At 37.7% G+C, this 20,275-nt stretch overlaps 1 protein-coding gene across 4 annotated transcripts in view; it reads right to left on the bottom strand.

Annotated features, from left to right (window-relative positions):
- Window positions 1-2,038: 2,038 nt before the first annotated feature.
- Window positions 2,039-20,275, bottom strand: part of SLC38A11 (solute carrier family 38 member 11) — a 59,687-nt gene continuing 41,450 nt past the window's right edge. Inside the window, exons 10-14 of one of the 4 annotated variants that reach the window (XR_517064.4) lie at window positions 19,479-19,526; window positions 17,393-17,505; window positions 14,399-14,530; window positions 13,727-13,835; window positions 2,506-2,632 (exon numbers count right to left, since the gene is read on the bottom strand). Coding sequence is in view for 3 of the 4 variants with exons in the window: in XM_008258681.4 (XP_008256903.2) it covers window positions 2,339-2,632; window positions 14,399-14,530; window positions 17,393-17,505; window positions 19,479-19,526 (587 nt within the window). In the remaining variant the exon portion in view is untranslated. Of the gene's footprint in view, window positions 2,633-13,726; window positions 13,836-14,398; window positions 14,531-17,392; window positions 17,506-19,478; window positions 19,527-20,275 lie in introns of all 4 variants that reach the window. The other 3 variants (XM_008258684.4, XM_008258681.4, XM_008258682.4) reach the window with 3 other exon arrangements.

Below are 20,275 nucleotides of genomic sequence, written 5' to 3'. Positions count from 1 at the left end.
TTTTTTTTTTAAATTTAGAGGACTTAATAAATTTAAATGTAGTAACATCTTCAAAAACTGCTTCTAAATCTTTAAGTTACTTTGTTGGGAGCAACACGTATCAGGGAAGGAGTGAGTTTCAGTGGAAATCTTAAACTGAGGCAGAAAACAGGAGAGGGCGGGTGGTTATTTCTGTTTCATATGGTGGCAAATAAAGAAATAGGTAAGTATTCTTGCAAAACATATGTAAGTTCATGGGATTTATTCAACTACAATTTTGAAGATGTTGGTAATTAATGCAGTCAACAATTGGTTAAAGGCTAGCATGTCTGAAACAACACTAAAAGGACAAGGCAGTAGCTGATTAGGCCTAAATTACATCATCCTTGAAGTACTATGCACTCTTGGAAATCTCATCTCTCGTGACTTTATCTAGTAACTATGTAGGTCACTGTTTCTCAGGCTTGAGTAATGCGGGAATGGACATTTTCTTAATATGGAATGAAAATATTCTTCTTTTAATTTTACCTAATCATGTGCCAGTCTAAAAATAGGCTTAATTGTTTAGCCCTATGAGTCTTAATCAACTATAAAAAAATTTGCAAGTTAAATAAAGAAAAGCTATGCAATCAACAAAACTTAAATTAATTTAGTGCCTTGAATGATGTTTTATGGAAACAAAAGTCACCACTCAAGCCTGGAACATGGCTCTGCCTGCTAAGACGCATGCAGGTTTGTGTGTGTTCAGCAGGCCTTGCTGTGTGAGTCATGCAATGACTCAGCTCTCATCACTTCTTTCAAAGTACTGTGAAACTATCCTTTATATGCATTTCCAGTGGGATTTGTTTTCCTGTGATTTGCACAAACATATCATGTATGTATTCACTCTGCTTGTGATAGTTCCTCATTATTCAGCAACAATTAATACAGTACTGTGGATGATTAATCTGAACTACAAATAAAATGGTGAGAAATAAACCCATGGGAGATATTTGATACAAGGAAGCCATCTAGACAGTTCCAAATTTTCTTTCATCGCTTTTTTAAAGACTGTCATGGACACAAAGACCTGAAATCCTCATTAAAAACAGAGGGCATTTGTGGTGGACACAGCTGTGCTTCCCAGCCCCCCTGCAAGGAAGCATGTGTAGCCCCACCTCTCAGTGAACAGTCTCAACTCACAGTTCCTCTAGGGCTTGCTTAGTTGCAAGGAGCTGCCCATTTTAAGAGCTTATCCTTGCCCAGGTGCCCACATTCAGTGGCTGATTGCAGCAGCAGTATTAAAACCTGGTTCTCTCAATAAGCACAACTCTGATGTACCCAAAGTGCTCCAGACTCCCTGCATGGGCTGCAGACTGAGACCTCATCTCAGTTGCTTACATTGCAACTCAACCCCTCCCTCCTGGGCCTCTTTCCCTCCTTCTCTTCCTAATAAATATCCTGCATGACAAACTCTGAGAGTTTGCCTCCAAAGAACCCAGTCAACAAGAACTTCCAACAATCCCTCTGAGGACCCCCAGGGGAAAGAGAATGCCTCTCTGTGGCCCTGATCCTCCTTGAAGCTTCTATATTCACAAAAGTTCACTTCTGACTGTAAATTCCTGCCAACACTTCAAATTCAACAGGTCCAAATCTGACGCATAACCGATCTCTTAGGCTCATGTCTGAAAACAATTTGTGTGTTTTTTTTTCCCTGTGTTATCTTTTATTTAACGGCGCTACCCATTACAGTCCCATGGTGTGCAGAGCTGGGAGGCAATTCTGATTCCTCACACACCTTGCTCTGTGCAGCTAGTCTATTATTCATACTTCTTAACTTGGAGGAGACTGCTCATTTCTCCAGGGATCTACTTCCTGCTGAACAAGGAACCTTATGGAAATTATAATAGACAGCTTCTCTTCGCTCTTGGGATATCTATTCTTTTTAATAGCTTTAGTTTCCCTTCCATTCAATTCTAAGAAATAAAAGGCGAAAAAATAAAAAAAAAAAAACCCTAAATGACACATACACAAAATCACAAGTCACTGTCACCTACTTATTTTGAAACACAATAGGCTGGTTCATATATTAAATAAAAGTGATGCTTTGAGGGGATAGTAGCAGATGCTAAAAGCTAAGCTCTTGCCTCTTCAATTAGCTTTAGTGTAGAACAGTCCTTAGAACAAAACATTTATTTTGTCCTAGTTTAATAGGAATACATTCAATTGCATTTTTCTCTTTACCTTTTATATTGCACTAAAGAATAAAGAAACCAAGTCTTGATATATGCCAAAGTGATAATTTTATAATATAAATAAAAACATATGAATATTATGATAGTTTAGAAGTCTGTGAAAAATGTTTTTTAAAGCAGTCAACTCACTGAAAGATACTGATATTTAAAACTGGAAGCCGTGTTGTCAGTTGCAAATGAGAATCTGAGAGATTTGTGAGGGAGAAATTGTCAGGAAAGCAGTAGAACATTTCATGCCCGTGGGTGCAGTCTTGCGAATTTGTGACAGCCATTGTGAATCCGAAAACCATGACCACAGCACCAAGGGGAAGCATGACACAGGCCATAATCTTATCGGAGTGTGTCCTTGGTTCTTCAGACAGCTTCAGATAACAGGCTGATGGAATGATAAAAATTAGGGGAGCTGCACAGAGCACACCCTGTATGTTGGAAACAAGAAACAAGGTCATATTACTGGGTGGAAGCATTCTTTGGACAGTTTTACAAACATTTACAAAATATTTTTTATTGCATATGTTACAAATCTGATAGGTCCCATTCAAACACAGGACATAAAAGAATTCCAAGAAAGTCTTAGAAATAGGCTTTCCTTCACCAATAGACTATTTTCAAATGATGAGTTAAACAGTATAAATGTATATCAGACTTAAGAAAAGGATAATTACAAAATAATATTAAAAATAGAGCAGCAAGATTGACTTCTGGCAAACTACTGAAATTTCCCATATTTTTAGTTACATCTTTTACCTTATATTCTTCATGTAAAATTACTGTGTAGCTACTATGTCCTTCAACCCCCGAGTGGTCTCATTTGCCATTTGTGTACAGTGGAGACTTTTGGAATATTGTATAAGGAATATTGTTTTTCCTCTTTACCTGAGCTTGCATGGAAGGAATGTCTGTCTGTGAGAAAGGAAAACTATAACCCTAAGGGCACTTCACATGAAATAGTATTTCTAAATCCTCTTTCAAGTAAAACTAAACACAATAATTGCCCTAGAAAATTAACAGCAGAGCTAAGGGATTGTAACTTTTCCATCCTCCCCCACATTAGCCAGGGATAAATCCAGCCTAAGGGGGAATGTCAAATTGAAAATAATGGGTAGTAGAATTATCTATAACGAAAATACAATAGTTACTGGCTTCAAAAGAAAAGAGAACTTGCCCTTGAATAGGCCTAATTTGCACTAGAAACTTTGTAAGTGATGCATGAAAAGTGGATGCACTCTAAGTAACACATTTTTCTAATTATGTTAAATTTTAATTATATTGAAAATGAAACAAGATAAAGCATAGTAATAAAATAATTTAAAATTTTGACATTCTCTTAATAAAATGTATTAAAATAAATTGTGTATATTAAAAGTTTATGTCATGATACTACAGTATACAAATACAGTAAAACAGTCACAACAATGAACTAAATATGTCATTTCACAGTTACTTTTTTAATAAGAGCAGTGAAAATCTACTTACTTAACAGAAACCCCAGATACAATTGTATTAGTATTAGACTAATGCCATGTAGTCCTCATGTTGTGCATCAGAGCTCTGGACCTGTTCATCCTGCATATCTGCTCTCTGTAGTTGTGATTTTCATTTGTCTGTTTCCTCCCGACCCCACTTCATCTTCCCATTGCTCTGAAAGCTGGAATCTCAGTTTTAGTTATTTTGGAAATTTGATTTTTAAAATAGATTCCGCATATAAGACCATACAACATAATTTTTCTGTGTTTGGCTTATTTCACTTAGATTAATGTCCTCCATATCCATCCATGTTGGAGCAAATGGCAAGATCTTCTATTATAAGGCTGAATAATATTCTATTACATTTGAGGGTACTTTAAAAATGGAATGAAATTGAATGAACATGTTCATATTTTTGAAATGTATATGTATATATATGTATATGCATATATGTACATATATATGTATATGTATACATATATATGGATATATGGATATTTTCTTTATCCACTTGTCTGTCAATGAGCACTTCAGTTGTTTCCATGTCTTGGCTATTGTGAATAATGCTGTAATGAACATGAGAGTGAAGATATTTTTACAACATGGTGATTTCGTTTCCTTTGGGTATATACCCAGGATAGGGATTTCTGGGTCATCTGGTAGTTTTACTTTAATTTTATTAGGACTCTCCATATGGTTTGCCATAATGCTTGTACCCATTTGCATTCCCACCAGCAGTGTCTTTGGGTTCCCTTTTTTCCAGATTCTCGTCAACATTTGTCACCTCTCATTTTTTTATAATAGCCAGGAATAGATATGAAATGATGTTTCCTAATGATGATGATTAGTGATATGGAGAATCTTCCCAAATATATCCCTGCTGGCCACTTTTATGTATTCTTTGAACAACTGTATGTTCAGGTCCACAGCCCATTTTTTTAAAAAATATTTATTTATTTGAAAGGCAGAGTTAGAAAGAAAGAGGGAGAGACAAGGAGAGATTTTCATCACTTGTTCACTCCCCAAGTGGCTGCAATGGCCTGGGTTTGGCCAGGCCAAAGCCAGGAGGTAGGAATTTCATCTAGGTTTCTCACATAGGTTCAGGGTTTCAAACGCATTTGGGCCATCTGCTGCTGCTTTTTTAGGAGCATTAGCAGGGTGCTGGATTGGAAGTGGAGCAGCTGGGATTCAAACCAATGCCCATGTGGGATGCCAGCATTGCAGTTGAGAGCTTAACCTACTATGCCATAACGCTGGTCCCCACAGCCCATTTCAAAATTGGGTTACTTTTCTGCAATTGAGTTGTAACAGTTCTTTATAAATTTTGGATATTAAGTCATAGTCAGATGTGTGATTCACAAATCTTTTTTTGTAGTAGGTAGGTTGCCTTTTCATTTTGTTGATTGTTTCCTTGACTGTGCAGAGGGGTTTTCATTTATAGTCCAATTTATTAATATTTGCGTTTGTAGCCTGAGATTTTGGTGTGATATAAAAAAATTGCCAAGGCTTTATCAAGGAAATTTACCTTTATATTCTTTTCTAGGAGTTTCATGGTTTCAGATCTTACATTTAGATCATTTATCTATTTTGAAACTTTTTTTTGAGCATGGTGTAACAAAAGGGTTCCATTTCATTATTTTCAATGTGGAAACACATACTTTCCAGCAATATTTACTAAAATTTCTATCCTTTTGTGTCCTTTTAGTTGACCCTATGTGCTTGGGACTTATTTCTGCACTCTGCACTGTGTTTCATTAGTTTATGCTTCTTTTATGCCTGTACTGTGCTATTTTGATTACTATAGCTTTGTAATATAATTTTAAAGCAGGAAGTGTGATGCCTCCAACTTTGTTTTGTTTCTCAGTATTCACTTGGATTTTCACTTTTTTTGGTTCCATACCAATTTTAGGATTCTTTTTCATATTTCTGTGAAGACTGTGACTGAAATTTTGATAGGGATTGGGTTGAATCTGTGTTTGCTTTAGATAGTGTGGCCATCTTCACAATATTAAGCCTTCTGATCTGCAAACACAGGATATCTTTCCATTTGTGTCTTCAATTTTATTCCTCAGTGTTTCATAATTTTAAGTGAACAGAACTTTCAGTTCATTGGTTACATTTATATCTAAGTATTTTATTTTCTTATGCTATTGTTAATGGGATTGTTTTCTTGATTTACTTTTCAGCTAGCTTGATATTTATTCATGGAAATTCTATAGGATTTTGTATGTTGATTTTGACACATTACTGAATTCATTTATTCAAGCAGTGTCCTTTTTTGCAGAATCTTGGGGGTTATCTACATGTAGGATTATTTCATTTGCCAGTAGAGAGAATTCTACTTCTTCCTTTCTGATTTAGATGCTTCGCTTCGCTTCGCTTCTCTTCTCTTCTCTTCTTTTTTTCTTTCCTCCCTTCTCTCTCTCTCTCTCTCTCTCTCTCTCATTCACACACACACACACACACACATCAAGTTACTTTAGCTAGCAATTCTAGTACTCTGTTGAATAGAAGTGGCTGTAGTGGAGTGGCTTTGGTGGGTATCACTACCTTGTATTTTATCTCAGTGGAAAGCTTTCAGTTGTCCGCTGATTATGATGTTAGCTATGTATTTTTTATGAATGTTGAGGAACATCCTTCTGTGAAAAAAATGTAAGTTTTTTTGTTTTTGTTTTCCTATTTGAGAAGCAGAAAGAGAGAGAGAGGACTCTTATCTACTGGTTCACTTCTCAGATGCCCACATCTTCCCCTGGCTGGGGTAGAAACCAAGAACCAGGAACCAAATCCAAGTTTCCCATGTGGGTAGCAGGAACGCAGTTAGTTGAGCCGTCACTGCTGCCTCCCAGGGTCTGCATTAGCAAGGAAGTAGAGGACCCAAATACTTCGATTTAGGATGAAGATGTCTTACCTGGAGTCTCAACTGCCAGGCTAAATATCCACTCCATTAACTGTTTTCATTAAGAAAGAATGCTGAACTTTGATATATGTTTTCTGGATTAATTGAGATGACCATGTGCTCTTTATCTTGTACTCCGTTAATGTGATGTATCACAAGTTTTATGCTCTTAAACCATATACAAAAGCTTTTTAAACATAGAGTTAGAGGGCATTTGGCACAGCAGTTAAGATGTGAGTTGGGACATCCACATCCCATATCAGGGTGCCTAGGTTTCAGTCCTAACTCATCTCCATTGCAGCTGACTTTTCCTCTTTTCCTCCCTCCCTTCCTCCCTCCCTCCCTCCCTCCCTCCCTCCCTCCCTCCCTCCCTCCCTCCCTCCCTCCCTCCCTCCCTTCCTTCCTTCCTTCCTTCCTTCCTTCCTTCCTTCCTTCCTTCTTCAGGTTCATTCCTCAAATGGCCATAACAACCAGAACTGGCCTAGGTTGAAGCCAGGAGCCTGGAACTCCATCCTGAGTGGCAGAGGCCCAAGTGCTTGGAAGTCTTCTGTTGCCTTTCCAGGTGCATTAGCAGGAAGCTGGATCAGAAGCAGAGCAGCCAGGACTCAAACTTATATATGGGATACCGGCATTGCAGGTAAAACCACTGCATCAGAATGCCAGCCCCTGCTGCCTTCTGTTAACATGCACCCTGGGAGGCAGCAGGTGATGGTTCAAGTAACTGGGTCTCTGCCCCCAGTTTGGTAGATCAAGACTGAGTTCCTGACTTCTAGCTTGATCCTGGCCTATCCTTAGCTGTTGTGGGCATTTAGAGAGTGAACCAGCTGTTGGGAGATTCACCTCTCTTTTTCTCACACACTCTCTCTCTGCCTTTCAAATAAACAAAAACTTAAAAAATAAACATAATCATTAGTAATTGTGACATAGGTTTATAACTAAATGCAAGTTTTCCATAAAATATGCTTTCTATGCTTTAAAGCTATTATTATGTGAATTTTTAAATGTACATGAAAGCAGAAATAACTGTATAATGAAATCCTACATGCTGATCTCCTATGGCTTAGAAATTTTTTGACACATTACTTTGGTAGATTTTCCCTGGGAAAAATTATAGACAACTGAATTTGTATTACATAAGATAAAAGATTATGCTTGTAAAATAATTATTTTTTTCTTTTTCTTTTCTTTTTTTTTTTTTTTGACAGGCAGAGTGGACAGTGAGAGAGAGAGAGAGAGACAAAGGTCTTCCTTTTCCGTTGGTTCACCCCCCAGTGGCCGCTGCGGCCACGCACTGCGGTGATCCGAAGCCAGGAGCCAGGTGCTTCACCTGGTCTCCCACGCGGGTGCAGGGCCCAAGGACTTGGGCCATCCTCCACTGCCCTCCCAGGCCACAGCAGAGAGCTGGACTGGAAGAGGGGCAACTGGGACAGAATCCGGCGCCCCAACCATGACTAGAACCCAGGATGCCAGCACTGCAGGCGGAGGATTAGCCTATTGAGCTGCGGAGCCAGCAAATAATCATTTTTTTCAATATTACTATTTAATAAATTTCAAGTACCATCTCCATAACCAAAATATTACAACTAAATTCCCATAATATAACTTCTTCATGTTTTAAAAAAGTAAAAAATCCATAGAAATGGCAATTAAGGGTCACCTACTCTGAAATCAGATGACCAGGTGCTATCCAAAAGTTTGGGGAAGAATGGTAGGGAACACACTGAGTGGTAAGATTTTCCACAGTAAGAAATATAAGAAAGAGAAAATTCTAAGACAAACCAGAATATATTGCCAGTCATAGCACCTGAATACAAATGAATACCTATAAAAGTACACACAAACAAGAAAATATTACTTACCATATAGCTGAAACTGAATGTATTATGGATAAGACTCTATTAGACTCTCTCATGATACTTGGAATTAACAATGTATTTTATGTTACAGAAAATACTGTAGAACTCAGTCCATGTTTATAAGAAAAAAATAATCCTCTGATTGCTTTGAAATAAGAATTTATGAAAAAAAAAACAAAAAAGGAATTCAGAGACAAATATATATATTTGTTTGAGCTTGTACTTTCTTCTCTGTGCAGGAATAAATATATGAGGCTCATTCATCTGGAGCTGCAGAATGTGAAGGTGCTGTCGGGATGACAGCTGCTGGGCAGTGCGAAGCAATGGGTGTTCTCTTTATGTTCTAATTCTTGAGCTGAGACACTAGCAGTGAGAATAACAGCATAGCTGACAGCTGTACTGGAAGCGGTCTCGTCGATTATCTTGTCTAGATAGAGGATACTTTCTTGATGTTTGAAAGCTCTGCTTTATCTGCAGCTGTTGCTAGGACTCAAGAGCATCAGCAAAAGGACAGTGATGTTTCATCTGATGTATTCTCTATAAATGTGTGCAGCTTTTTTTTTTTTTTTTTGACAGGCAGAGTGGACAGTGAGAGAAAGAGACAGAGAGAAAGGTCTTCCTTTGCCGTTGGTTCACCCTCCAATGGCCGCCGCGGCTGGTGCGCTGCGGCCGGCGCACCGCGCTGATCCGATGGCAGGAGCCAGGAGCCAGGTGCTCTTCCTGGTCTCCCATGGGGTGCAGGGCCCAAGCACTTGGGCCATCCTCCACTGCACTCCCTGGCCACAGCAGAGAGCTGGCCTGGAAGAGGGGCAACTGGGACAGAATCCGGCGCCCCGACCTGGACTAGAACCCGGTGTGCCGGTGCCGCTAGGCGGAGGATTAGCCTAGTGAGCCGCGGCGCCGGCTGTGCAGCTTATTTGATCTACCTAATGTAGACCTGCTTGAGGGCAAACCGCTGGTTTTGAAGTAATTTTTGAAATTGCTTGACGGGACACGAAACTGTAACTACTTGTTAAGGAAACAATAAAAGAAGCTTCCTTTATAAAGGCAGGACAGCACTACCCATTGACAACAACAGTTTTGGTGCCAGGGTGTTTTGCTGCTTGCAGTATGGGAAGAATAGAGGGTGTTGAAGATTTGAATAGAAATCTTTTAAATTATCCAAGGAAGTTGAAAACTAGCAAAATAATGCTTATATATCCTTTAAACTTTTACTCCATAAACAACTTGGATTAATAAAAATTATTCCTATCCCTTAAATGAAACTCTCCCTAGCTCATTACGTCTCTGTCTACTTGGACTATGGAGCGCTCAAGTCCTTGCTTCCTGTCACCCACCCTGGGGACCTGAAAGCAGTTCCTAGCTCCAGGCTTCAGCCTGGCTCAGTCCAGTCTGTTGAGGGTGGTGAACCATCTGAGGAGTGAACCAATGGAGTGAAGATCTCTCTGTGTCTCTGTCTCTGTCTCTCTCTCTGCCTGTCAAATAAACAAACTTTAAAAATAAAATTGAGGGTGTATTTACTTTGGGAAAATATTGCATTGTTGTCTACTGACATGAAACCACAAATAAATAAGGAAGCAAAGTTCTAAATGGGTTTTGTTTCTATTGAATTGCTACTATAGCACTAAATAATTTATCCTATATTATTTAATTATACAAAATAACATAATTTCCTTAATTTTCCAAGATCTGACTCTAATACACATCCATTGTTCTACTTAGTTATGATTCAGAAGCTATAACAAAAGAGTTCCTAAACTAATAATATGATGAAATATAACAAATGAAAACTGTTAACTGAATTCCTAAAGTACTATAATTATTGACTAAGATAAAAGCTATTAACTAAAAATTATTAAGAAAAAAAGCCTTTAGTTCAAATTTATCTTCTGGTATTTATTTTAATCCATTATTAAAGTTTATTAGTAAATATTGTGGGTTACTCTTCGCCCTACTCATAAAGCCAATCATAGATTTTAACATAAAACATTGGCAGACAAATGAGCATAATTATTTTACATAATTTAATACTTAGGAAATCTAAGACTAATGCAGTGTTTAAAAATGTAGGCAACTGCAGGGCCAGTACTGTGGCATAGTGGGTAAAGCTGCTGCCTGCAGTGCCGGCATCCCCTATGCGTGCAAGTTCAAGTCCCTGCTGCTCCACTTCCGATCCAGCTCTCTGCTATGACTTGGGAAAGCAGTGGAAGATGACCCAAGTCCTTGAGCCCCTCACCTGTGTGCAAGACCTGGAAGAAGCTCCTGGCTCCTTGCTCCTTGCTCCTGGCTTTGGATAGCCCAGCTCTGGCCATTGTGACCTTTTGGGGAGTAAACCAGTGGATGGAAGACTTCTCTTTCCCTATCTTCCTCTGCCTATCTATAACCCTGTCTTTCAAATAAATAGATAAATATGTTTTCTGAAAAAATGTAGACAATTGGGTTTAAGTCTCCATATTGAAATCTTGATTCTGCCATTTACATCTAATGTGTCCTCAGACTATTTAATTGCTCTATGCTTATTTCTCTATAAAGTTAATACAGATCAAGGAAGATAATGCATACAAAACACAGTTGGCACAGTGTAAGAAACACTTGTTAACTCACATTAGGGCCATTAAGTGAACCATAGCATGCAATAGTTACTGTTAATGTATTGCAGGTTCCAGGATAAGTTATTGACAGAAATGACACTTGATTCTGGTGTATTGAGTATGGTTAAGTATCTACACAAAGTGAAGTGAAGAATGACCTGACCATGCTACTATATGCCCCAAGCAACATTTGTTGATGGGAAAAACACATATTCTTAGGTGGTCTGGCAGAAAATGTAAATTCTGGATTTCATTAATTCCTACAGTATGCTTTAAAACTAGTGTGATTGTCTTGGATAAATTAGATCAACAATAAAATTTAGCACTCTTCTTTGTTTTTATGTATGTCTATATAAGCAAGTTCTTAAAAATCCAAGGATCTATAATCACACTTTGCTTTTTAAAAATATTGCACATCTGAGCCGGCGCCGCGGCTCACTAGGCTAATCCTCCGCCTTGCGGCGCTGGCACACCGGGTTCTAGTCCTGGTCGGGGCACCGGATTCTGTCCCGGTTGCCCCTCTTCCAGGCCAGCCCTCTGCTGTGGCCAGGGAATGCAGTGGAGGATGGCCCAAGTCCTTGGGCCCTGCACCCCATGGGAGACCAGGAGAAGCACCTGGCTCCTGCCATCAGATCAGCGTGGTGCGCTGGCCGCAGCGTGCCGGCCGCAGCGGCCATTGGAGGGTGAACCAACGGCAAAAGGAAGACCTTTCTCTCTCTCTCTCTCTCACTGTCCACTCTGCCTGTCAAAAAAATAAAAAGTAAAAAAAAAAAATATTGCACATCTGGCCCAGATCTTGCCTTTATAATAACTACTCACAGATTTTTTTCTCTGACTACTGTATAATACCAAGATTATGTCTTAACCACAAACAATTTTAATGTAAGTACAGCAGAGAATATTTCATATGATTAAGTATTTATAATTTTTCTGTGTATGCATCAAAGAGATTAGCAGTTAAATTTATGGAAAATAATGGTTAAATTTACAAAAATATATCATATGACATATATGTGTATGCTTACTTAACTGAAATTATGTTAGTCTACTAAGACATAATAAATGCTCAGGCAATTGATAATTCTATTTTTCCTTTTAACAGAATCCTACAACATTAAAAAACAAACAAGCAAATAAATAAACTTGTGACCTAAAAAGAGAAATTTCATAAGAAGAAACACATTGAGAGTCAATATGTTGATCAACTTCGCAGCATAGCTGACAGATTACTACTAGCCATGCAATAAATTGAGCCATTTGTTCTTGGTCCTGTCAAAACACCATGGAGGATAGAGATGGTGATTAAATATTCCTATCTGCAAAGAGCTTACAATTTGGTAAGGTCAGTTTGTGAACAGTTCAAACAGCACATGATGTGAGATAATAAATAAGTCAAAGTGCATTAAAGTAGCAGCAATCAATTTATACAAATCAAAGTTGGTAGAGGAAATGACTCTGGACTGACCTACTAGCGTTGGACTATGCAAAGAGAAGTAGGTAGAAGTTACCTTTGACATTTGTCTGCCTCTCCTGTGAGCTTGCTTTCTACTATTTGTGGAAAAGACATTTCCCCAGCCCACTGAGATTTTGGAAAGCAGCCCATTCCTCATTTACCATTTATTCCCAGTAGTATGTTCCTGACTAGATCTCCAACTGCTTTTGTCTGCAACTTCAGATCAGAAGGGTATCTGCAATTGATAATGACTAAGGCACTGGCAATAATACTTTCAGCTATGATTCAACACTCAGTGGAATAAGTAAATGATGACTTTGGGTACTATCTGTAAAAATTCTTTCCTGTCTGTAGTATAAGAGTCAGAAATGATAAATGGTGTGTGATTCTAATTGGAAATTCTATAACGATTGTAGAAGGGCAAAATTAATGACTTTACTGTGATAAATCCACTACCATTTCTATCTCACCAAATGGCATCATCATCCTAGTTTGACAAACAGAATGAAGGAGTCATTAATGTGTCCCTCTAACTCTTTGTCCTTCCAATTGAATGTTACCAATTGTCATTTTTTTCTTAACATATCATTTGGAAGTCCATCTACTTTCCTCTGTCTCCTTCATTGCCTACTGGTAGTTGAACTTAAAGTTCATTTGCAAAAAAAGCACAGATCTTTAATATTTCTTTTGATCATTATATTTCTATTGTGCACACATAGTGATTATTCAGTAAATATATAATCAACGAATGTATGAAGACTTTGAAGTCTTTTTAAGATCTGGACAGTATCAAAGGGAAAATAATCATCAGAGGAAAGAAAAGCAGATAAAAGATACAAGAAACAATTGATAGGAATTATTCACAGGCCCCCCCGCCCAAAAAAAAAAAAAAAAAAAACTGACTTGACCTGAAGGTACACTTAAACAAGTAAATGGGAAATAACTTTCCATAGAAGGCATGGGGTCAGATTATAAATGCAAGAGCATTTATAGTTGCTCTGGCAGGAAACTGGATTCTTTTGAACAGGGTGCTGACAAATTGAATGCAGAACAGAAATATTTGCTAAATAAAGCAAAAGATCCTGGATTAATTCATCTATGTGATGATAAGGACCCAAATTGTGGTAGTAGTAGCAGAAACTACAAAAGAAAGGTCTAGCAGGGGTACAGAACTTTTTTCTTCCAAGGGCCATTTGTACATTTATAACATCATTCACAGGCCATACAAAACTATGAACTTAAAAGCTAACCTGCTATAGATGTACTGAATTTTAAGTTGTACCTCCAGTTGCCTTGGCAGGGTCAGACCAAATGATTCTATAGGCCATAGATGGCCCATGGTCCAGACATTCCCCATCGCTAAGAGAAAGAAATATTGTTAAAGAAGAGACTGGGCTATGGTAAGTGAATGTGTAATAGCTATATAATGCTTTCCTTCCATTTTTGATGACTCAGCAAAGAAAACTCCAGTTATATTCGATTTGTAATTATTTCTTAAAATATCTATTATAGCAATGAGATATGCAAGTGTTCTAACCAAGGTTTCTCAACCTCAGCACTATTGACACTGTAGTTCAGATACTACTTTATTGTGCAGGGACTATCCTGTGCACTGTGGGATATTTGGTAGTAGCCTTGGCTTCTACACACAGGAGGCAAATAGAACTACCTACTTGGTTGAAACAACCCAAAAAGTCTTCAGACATTGCTGAACTCCCCTGGGGGAGGAAGAATAAAACTGTCTCCATTTGAGAACCACTGCTTTAAAACTACAAAAGCCTACAAAGGGCATAGCATCAACACTAAATATTTACCATTATATGAATATTTTTACTCTACTTCAGAAAGTTGTACTTTTGTAATGCACAATTTTTAAAGGGATTTTCAGAATTGAGGGAGTAAATCTTTAAATATATACTTACATTGAGTTCTAAAACGATTCCAAGGCAGTCAATCAGCAATGACACCAGCATGGCTACCATAATGATGACCACTGTTACAGCAATGTGGAAAGCTGATGAGAGAGTCCCACCAAAAAACACATTGGCAATTACCTGCCAAAACAAAAGATTATTTTGAGAGGGGCTCTCAGAGACATGCAGGAGTTACTGAGAAAGTATTTCATAATAGCGTTTAGGATTGTGTGAAATACTACCAAAAAGACTATTACTCAAATCTCATCACTATGAATGTTCTTTTTCCTAAGTATTTACAATAGATACACATATCAACAGACAGATATGCTTTGCTGAGTTATCAGATACCTTGGATCATGTTACATTCTGACTGTATGGCATCCCAGGTCTGAATGCATACATTTCTCAAGTATTAGAAAGCTCTCGGGAAGTCACCACAGCCTTTTTCTTTGCACCCAACAAACTGCAGATGCTATTAAAATTATTTGAAAGGCTTTTAGGGAAGCAGTTACCACCTTTCTTTTAATCATACTAGATGTGTAATATCCTTTACTAACACAAAATTAATTCTATACAAACAAAATCCATTTTTTTACCATTTAAATACATTTTTTTCTTGTGTTTCTGCAATAAAAATGCAGGAAGGTTTATCACCATTTGCCATTAGTACTCAGATCAGGAAATCACTGAACAGTTAACTGTTTCATGTATCTCACACTGTGATATGATTTGCAAATAGAAAATGTCTAGGAGGAGAAGATTTCTATTCTCAGGAATTGACACCCTAATCAGAGAAACACAATCAACTCAAAGAGACAGAGATCAGCTTATGACAGGACAAAAAGGGACCAGATAGAATGTAGAACTAGAAGGATCTTTAATTATTTAGGTCTGCCTCCCTTACAGTAATCTTCTTTACAGCATTCCTGAAATGCGTTTGACCAATCTTGCCTTGGGGTGGGACTTAAAAAACAGATAAGATCTGGATCAGAATTACAGCATGAGGCAATAGTGGGAAAAAGAACTAAGAAGGAAAAACAGGAATGGTATCTATGGAAGGAAAAGGAGACAGTCTGGATAGTGTGGTAACGTTATGTGAAAGAGCAGTCAGGCAGGAGCTAGAAATAGTAGGATTGGGATAGATGCTGGGACATGCTAAAGAAGCTAGCTTTCTAAGCTGTGTTACCCAGGTAGACAACACTCCCCATATATCAGATACTGCTATGATCCACTAACAATTTAATGAGGATACTAATAATGGTAAGTAATTATAACTTATTTAAAATTATTTCTAATAGATATCTCCAATAGGTATGATTATGAGAGCGAAAAGTCACTTCATGAAGCAGGCTAGTGAGGGATATTTGTTAGTGGTAGATAGCCTTTCGACACCCTTGTATGTGACTCGCTACTTTATCTTTGAATAGAAACAGTATTGACTAGTTTATGTCAACTGCATATTTGTGTGTGTGTATGTATGTGTGTGTAGAAAGAAGAAAAAGAGCAGAGAAGTGAATGGGTGAGGCAGATACAACACTGCTCCACTCAGTATTGCTACCGTGGTAGAGCTCTTGATGAGTTCCGTCTTCCTGTAGCGGCAGACACAAAGGAAACTCTAGTTCCAAGTACTGCAGACAGAAGTTGGCGCAGGTGAAGTGACTCAGATGGCCCATAGGCAATGTACCAGAAACCACATGAGAATGCACCATCTGTTCTTGCTGATCTAGAGATCCGTTTTGAACCTAAAGTACTAGGCAGGAGTTAAAACCATTTCCTGCCTCTGAAGGATTCTTAAATTAAAAAAAAAATAATCTTCCTACAACACTCTTAGTTCAGTCTACATCTCCCTACAGTCAGGGCAAAGTCTTGTACATCCGTTAAGCCAGTGGCTCTCATACGTTTGTGAGCCAGCAGAAGTGCTGATTGTAAAGGACTCACATGGATCTGAACATCTCCCTGTGCAGTTCCTTTTCCCCCATGCTGGCAGAGGGTAAGCATGGGCCTGCCTTGAAGAGCCCACGGTTTCCCACTGCATTTCAAGCTCACTAGATGTTTCACTTCACACATTAGCCTCATTCACTTGGTGCACTGTGTAAACAGCCCGAGGAATAGATCCTGAGACTAAGCCCTTTTCAGCATGTTTCCTGAAAGAACCACTGTGAAGCAGGATCCTGTTTTACTGCTAACTGGTATGGAGGATTTTCAGCTGATGGTATAAGAGAATCTTGACAAGCCATGTTATCCAATTTTATACAGAAAGAAGGTGACTCACTTTCAGCTAATCTTTCTCCACAAATCCAGCTGGACTATATAACACAATTTGAAACTGACCTTATAAAGAAAATATATCTACACATATAATAAACTATAGATTTATATCATTATTTGTATTATTTTTATATACAAGTATTAATGTAATTTTAAAATATATTTATGTAAATTAGATAAATGAAATAGAGAAATGAATAAATTATATAAATGAAATATATATAAATTATATAAATGAAATAGAACAAAAATAAAGGTGTAAATTTTATTTTGATTCTTGATGGAATACAACATATTTTCACTTTAAAAAAATAAAAAAAATCAATTATAGTCTGATCTTTAATGAATATTGACTTACAAAACAGCAAAAAGGCAATTTTTCAAAACAGATCTTAAGCCCAGATTCTTAATTTCTTTTTAAGAATATTTAAAATATTCAGCATTCTTAGTTTGGCTCTGTTGATGGCTTACATTCACTCAGGAATGCAGTTGTATAAATATGTGTGCTTATGCTAGTATAAGCCACAAAATATAATTTCCAAATCCAACTTTTGAGAAATAATCTTGTAACATGAATATAAACTCATCTTTAAACTGACATTTTATAGTTAAAAGGAAAATTTCATCAACTGTATTACTTTTAATGTATTTGCACACTTGCAGAATTCAATTTTTGTAAATCTTGCTATGTTAAACTTAGTAGAGCAAATACTTACGTAAAGTATGGCTTACCTCTCTAGTCACAAAGCATTCGATTGGGTATGTCAAAATGACAGTGACACCATAACAAAACCTTCCAAATGTTACCAGGTCATCACTTCTGCAATAATTTTCAAATAAGTCTCCTAGAGAACAACATAAAATAAATTTCTTTACTAGATATTGGATGCTTGGGATACCTGTCTAATTATTGAGCTGTTATATATTTATCATACAAGGGAAGCACCACAAACTTCCTTTCATGTAATTTAGAAAACAGATACCAGATTCAAATATAAATTCTTATATTCAATAACTATGTAGCTATTCACTGGTACTAAAACTAATGCATGTTCCACTTGAAGATAAATTCATAATTAATCATTTTTTATGTTTTCATTGTTTGTGCTTGGTAGGTTTGTTTCAAATTTGTGCCAGCTTCTGAAAAATACTGCACCCACTATCTTCTTACATCAGAATCAACTCCTTACGTTATTGTATACTGGCTGTGTAAATTTGCTTCTGGTCTTTGTTTCTGTGACTTCATTAGTAGAAAAAAAAAGTCTGTTAAAATAAACAGATTTCCTTTTGAAATACTATTCTTAGATCAAGAACAATCTGGAAAGGAAGAGTTGACCAGTACATCTGGGAGCTAGATTTCCTGTATATCATGCTATAGGGGCTAATTCATGGACCACACCAAGGAATTCTAAACATACGTTGTCTTTCATGTCATCTGGGCGTGCAAGTGTAGAGGCACTGTTTGAGAACTGTGAATATTCTGCTAATTCCCAGAAAGAATGTTAACCAATTAAATAATGGACTATGTAAATTGGACAATTCTTATCTAGATATTGTATTTTCTGATGTCTATGAAAAAACACAGGAATCTAATGAGGGCACAGAGTTCAAATAAGTAAAAACACCATGGATGAAACAGTATCTGAGCCTGTTTATTTCCTGAATATAACATGCTTAAATTTTAAAACTGCAGTCACTGTTTTTCAATAAAACTGAATAGAAAATTAGATCAAAGGCACACTACTACAGTTTATGAAGAAAGAAACAAAACAATATCTTTGTACTTTTCTTCATTAAAAAGTTAAATAGTCATTTCCCTTCCTCCAATCAATGAGAACAAATTTACACTACATTTTTGGCATGAAGAGATTAAACTTCAAAGCAGTAGAGGCAGAGAGCTGCCTCAAAGTTGGTTGGAAAGCTTCTATCCTGAGAGAAAAAAAGGACAGAAGAGCCCCATTCATGAACCTCCGCTAAAATGAACCTTGCATATTTTCAAAAATCACTGGCATTGTGTAGAAGAATCTAGAATTCCTACTGCCTTGTAAACTGGAATTTACTGTAACAGAAGAAAACAAACGCCTGGCTTGCACAACCAGGATCAGATCTGCGTAACGAGAAATGACCTGCAGACACAATGTCAGCTTATTCCATCTTGAATCTGAGTGTTTATTAGGAATGATGAACGAGGGAAAAACACCACCATGAAACACCTACCTGTCGGCTTCGCTATATAAAGCTTTAATTATATCTGAGCAATTACCACTGATAGAAACACCAAGAAGGTGCAACAGGCAAAAAGCATGGTTTATATCTACAGAAAAAGCATTTAAAACCATGATCTTCACGGACTAGATCCTGTAGGACATTCATCTTGGCAAGCTATGTTGCAATAGTGACACGTGGCAAAGTTTTCAAACACAATTCTTATCGTACCACTCAGGGTCACTTTGTTACTGTCCTCTCACGGCACATAGTTGTATTATCTTTTTGACTGCCGTGGGTTTATGTTAACCATTATTTTGTGAAGTCATCTTTCTTCATTTTTGCAGAAATAGCTGGCTACAATCACAATGAGCTGTAAACTACTCAAAACAAGGCAGGCATCCTCCCAAGAGCACCCCAGTGTCACAGAAAACTAAGCCAAGAGGAGCTGAAGGCTAAGCGATGGCTTTCCGTGGACTGTGGTTAAACAAATAGAAAAAGCAGGACCAGGAGGGAAAGGAAATTTGTTTTCTAATTTGTTGCCAGCCAGCGTGGGCCAGTTACTTTACCTCTTCAAGTTTTGAACAGGCGGAAAACTAGTTATTCCACTTACTTTCAGAGGGTTGTTTGAAGGTCAAGTAGGGTACTAGGTTTGCAAACCCTGTGAAATATATGAATCATAGCATTTACACAGCTGTCAGACTACCCTGACTATGACCCTATACAGATGACTGAATGCAATGTTAAAGGAAGTAGAAGAGGGGACTCCCGGTCCCTGAACCCAGGAGGGTACAAGGAAAGATGTTACGTTTGAGGGAGAGACCCATAGGGCTGGTTTTGCGGGACAGATGTTTTGTGATTGAGGCAAGAATGAGGCAGGTAAGTGGAAATGAAATGATTTACAAGTAACAGGCTGGAAATCAGAAGAAAGGTATGGCCTAGAATCAAAATAATGAAAGCGTCCAGATAATTTGCTGAGAACATGGGCAGGCAACTTGTCTGAGCTAATTATCCAGGTGGGCTGGGGAGTTAGAGTCTCCAGAGATAAAAGAAAGAAAAAAATAGTTTTAATGGAGAGAAAGAATAATAATGATAATGTAGTAGGGGTCTTTCCTGTAAGGGCAGAAAGTTAGAGAAAAAAAAGTACAACCTGTACTCTGAGTGACTCAGAGCCTCTTGGGAGAATCAGAACCAAGCAGGTTGTTAGCCTCGAAGATGGGGAGGCGATTGGCACCTTTGAAAGTGAAGCTGAATGGAAGAAAAGGGAGCAAAGCTAGAATTTGCATGCTCAGATGTGGAAGCATAGGAGAGAATATGGACCATGTAACTGATGTTAGCAGTTTAAGATGGAAAAAATGAGTGCACACAGCAGAAAGGCAGGAGCGTAGAGGAGAGAATGGGTGGGCATGT

Source organism: Oryctolagus cuniculus, chromosome 3 (genome assembly GCF_964237555.1).
Source record: "Oryctolagus cuniculus chromosome 3, mOryCun1.1, whole genome shotgun sequence".
Lineage (NCBI taxonomy): Eukaryota > Metazoa > Chordata > Mammalia > Lagomorpha > Leporidae > Oryctolagus > Oryctolagus cuniculus.
This window is presented reverse-complemented; position numbering and strand designations above follow the sequence as displayed.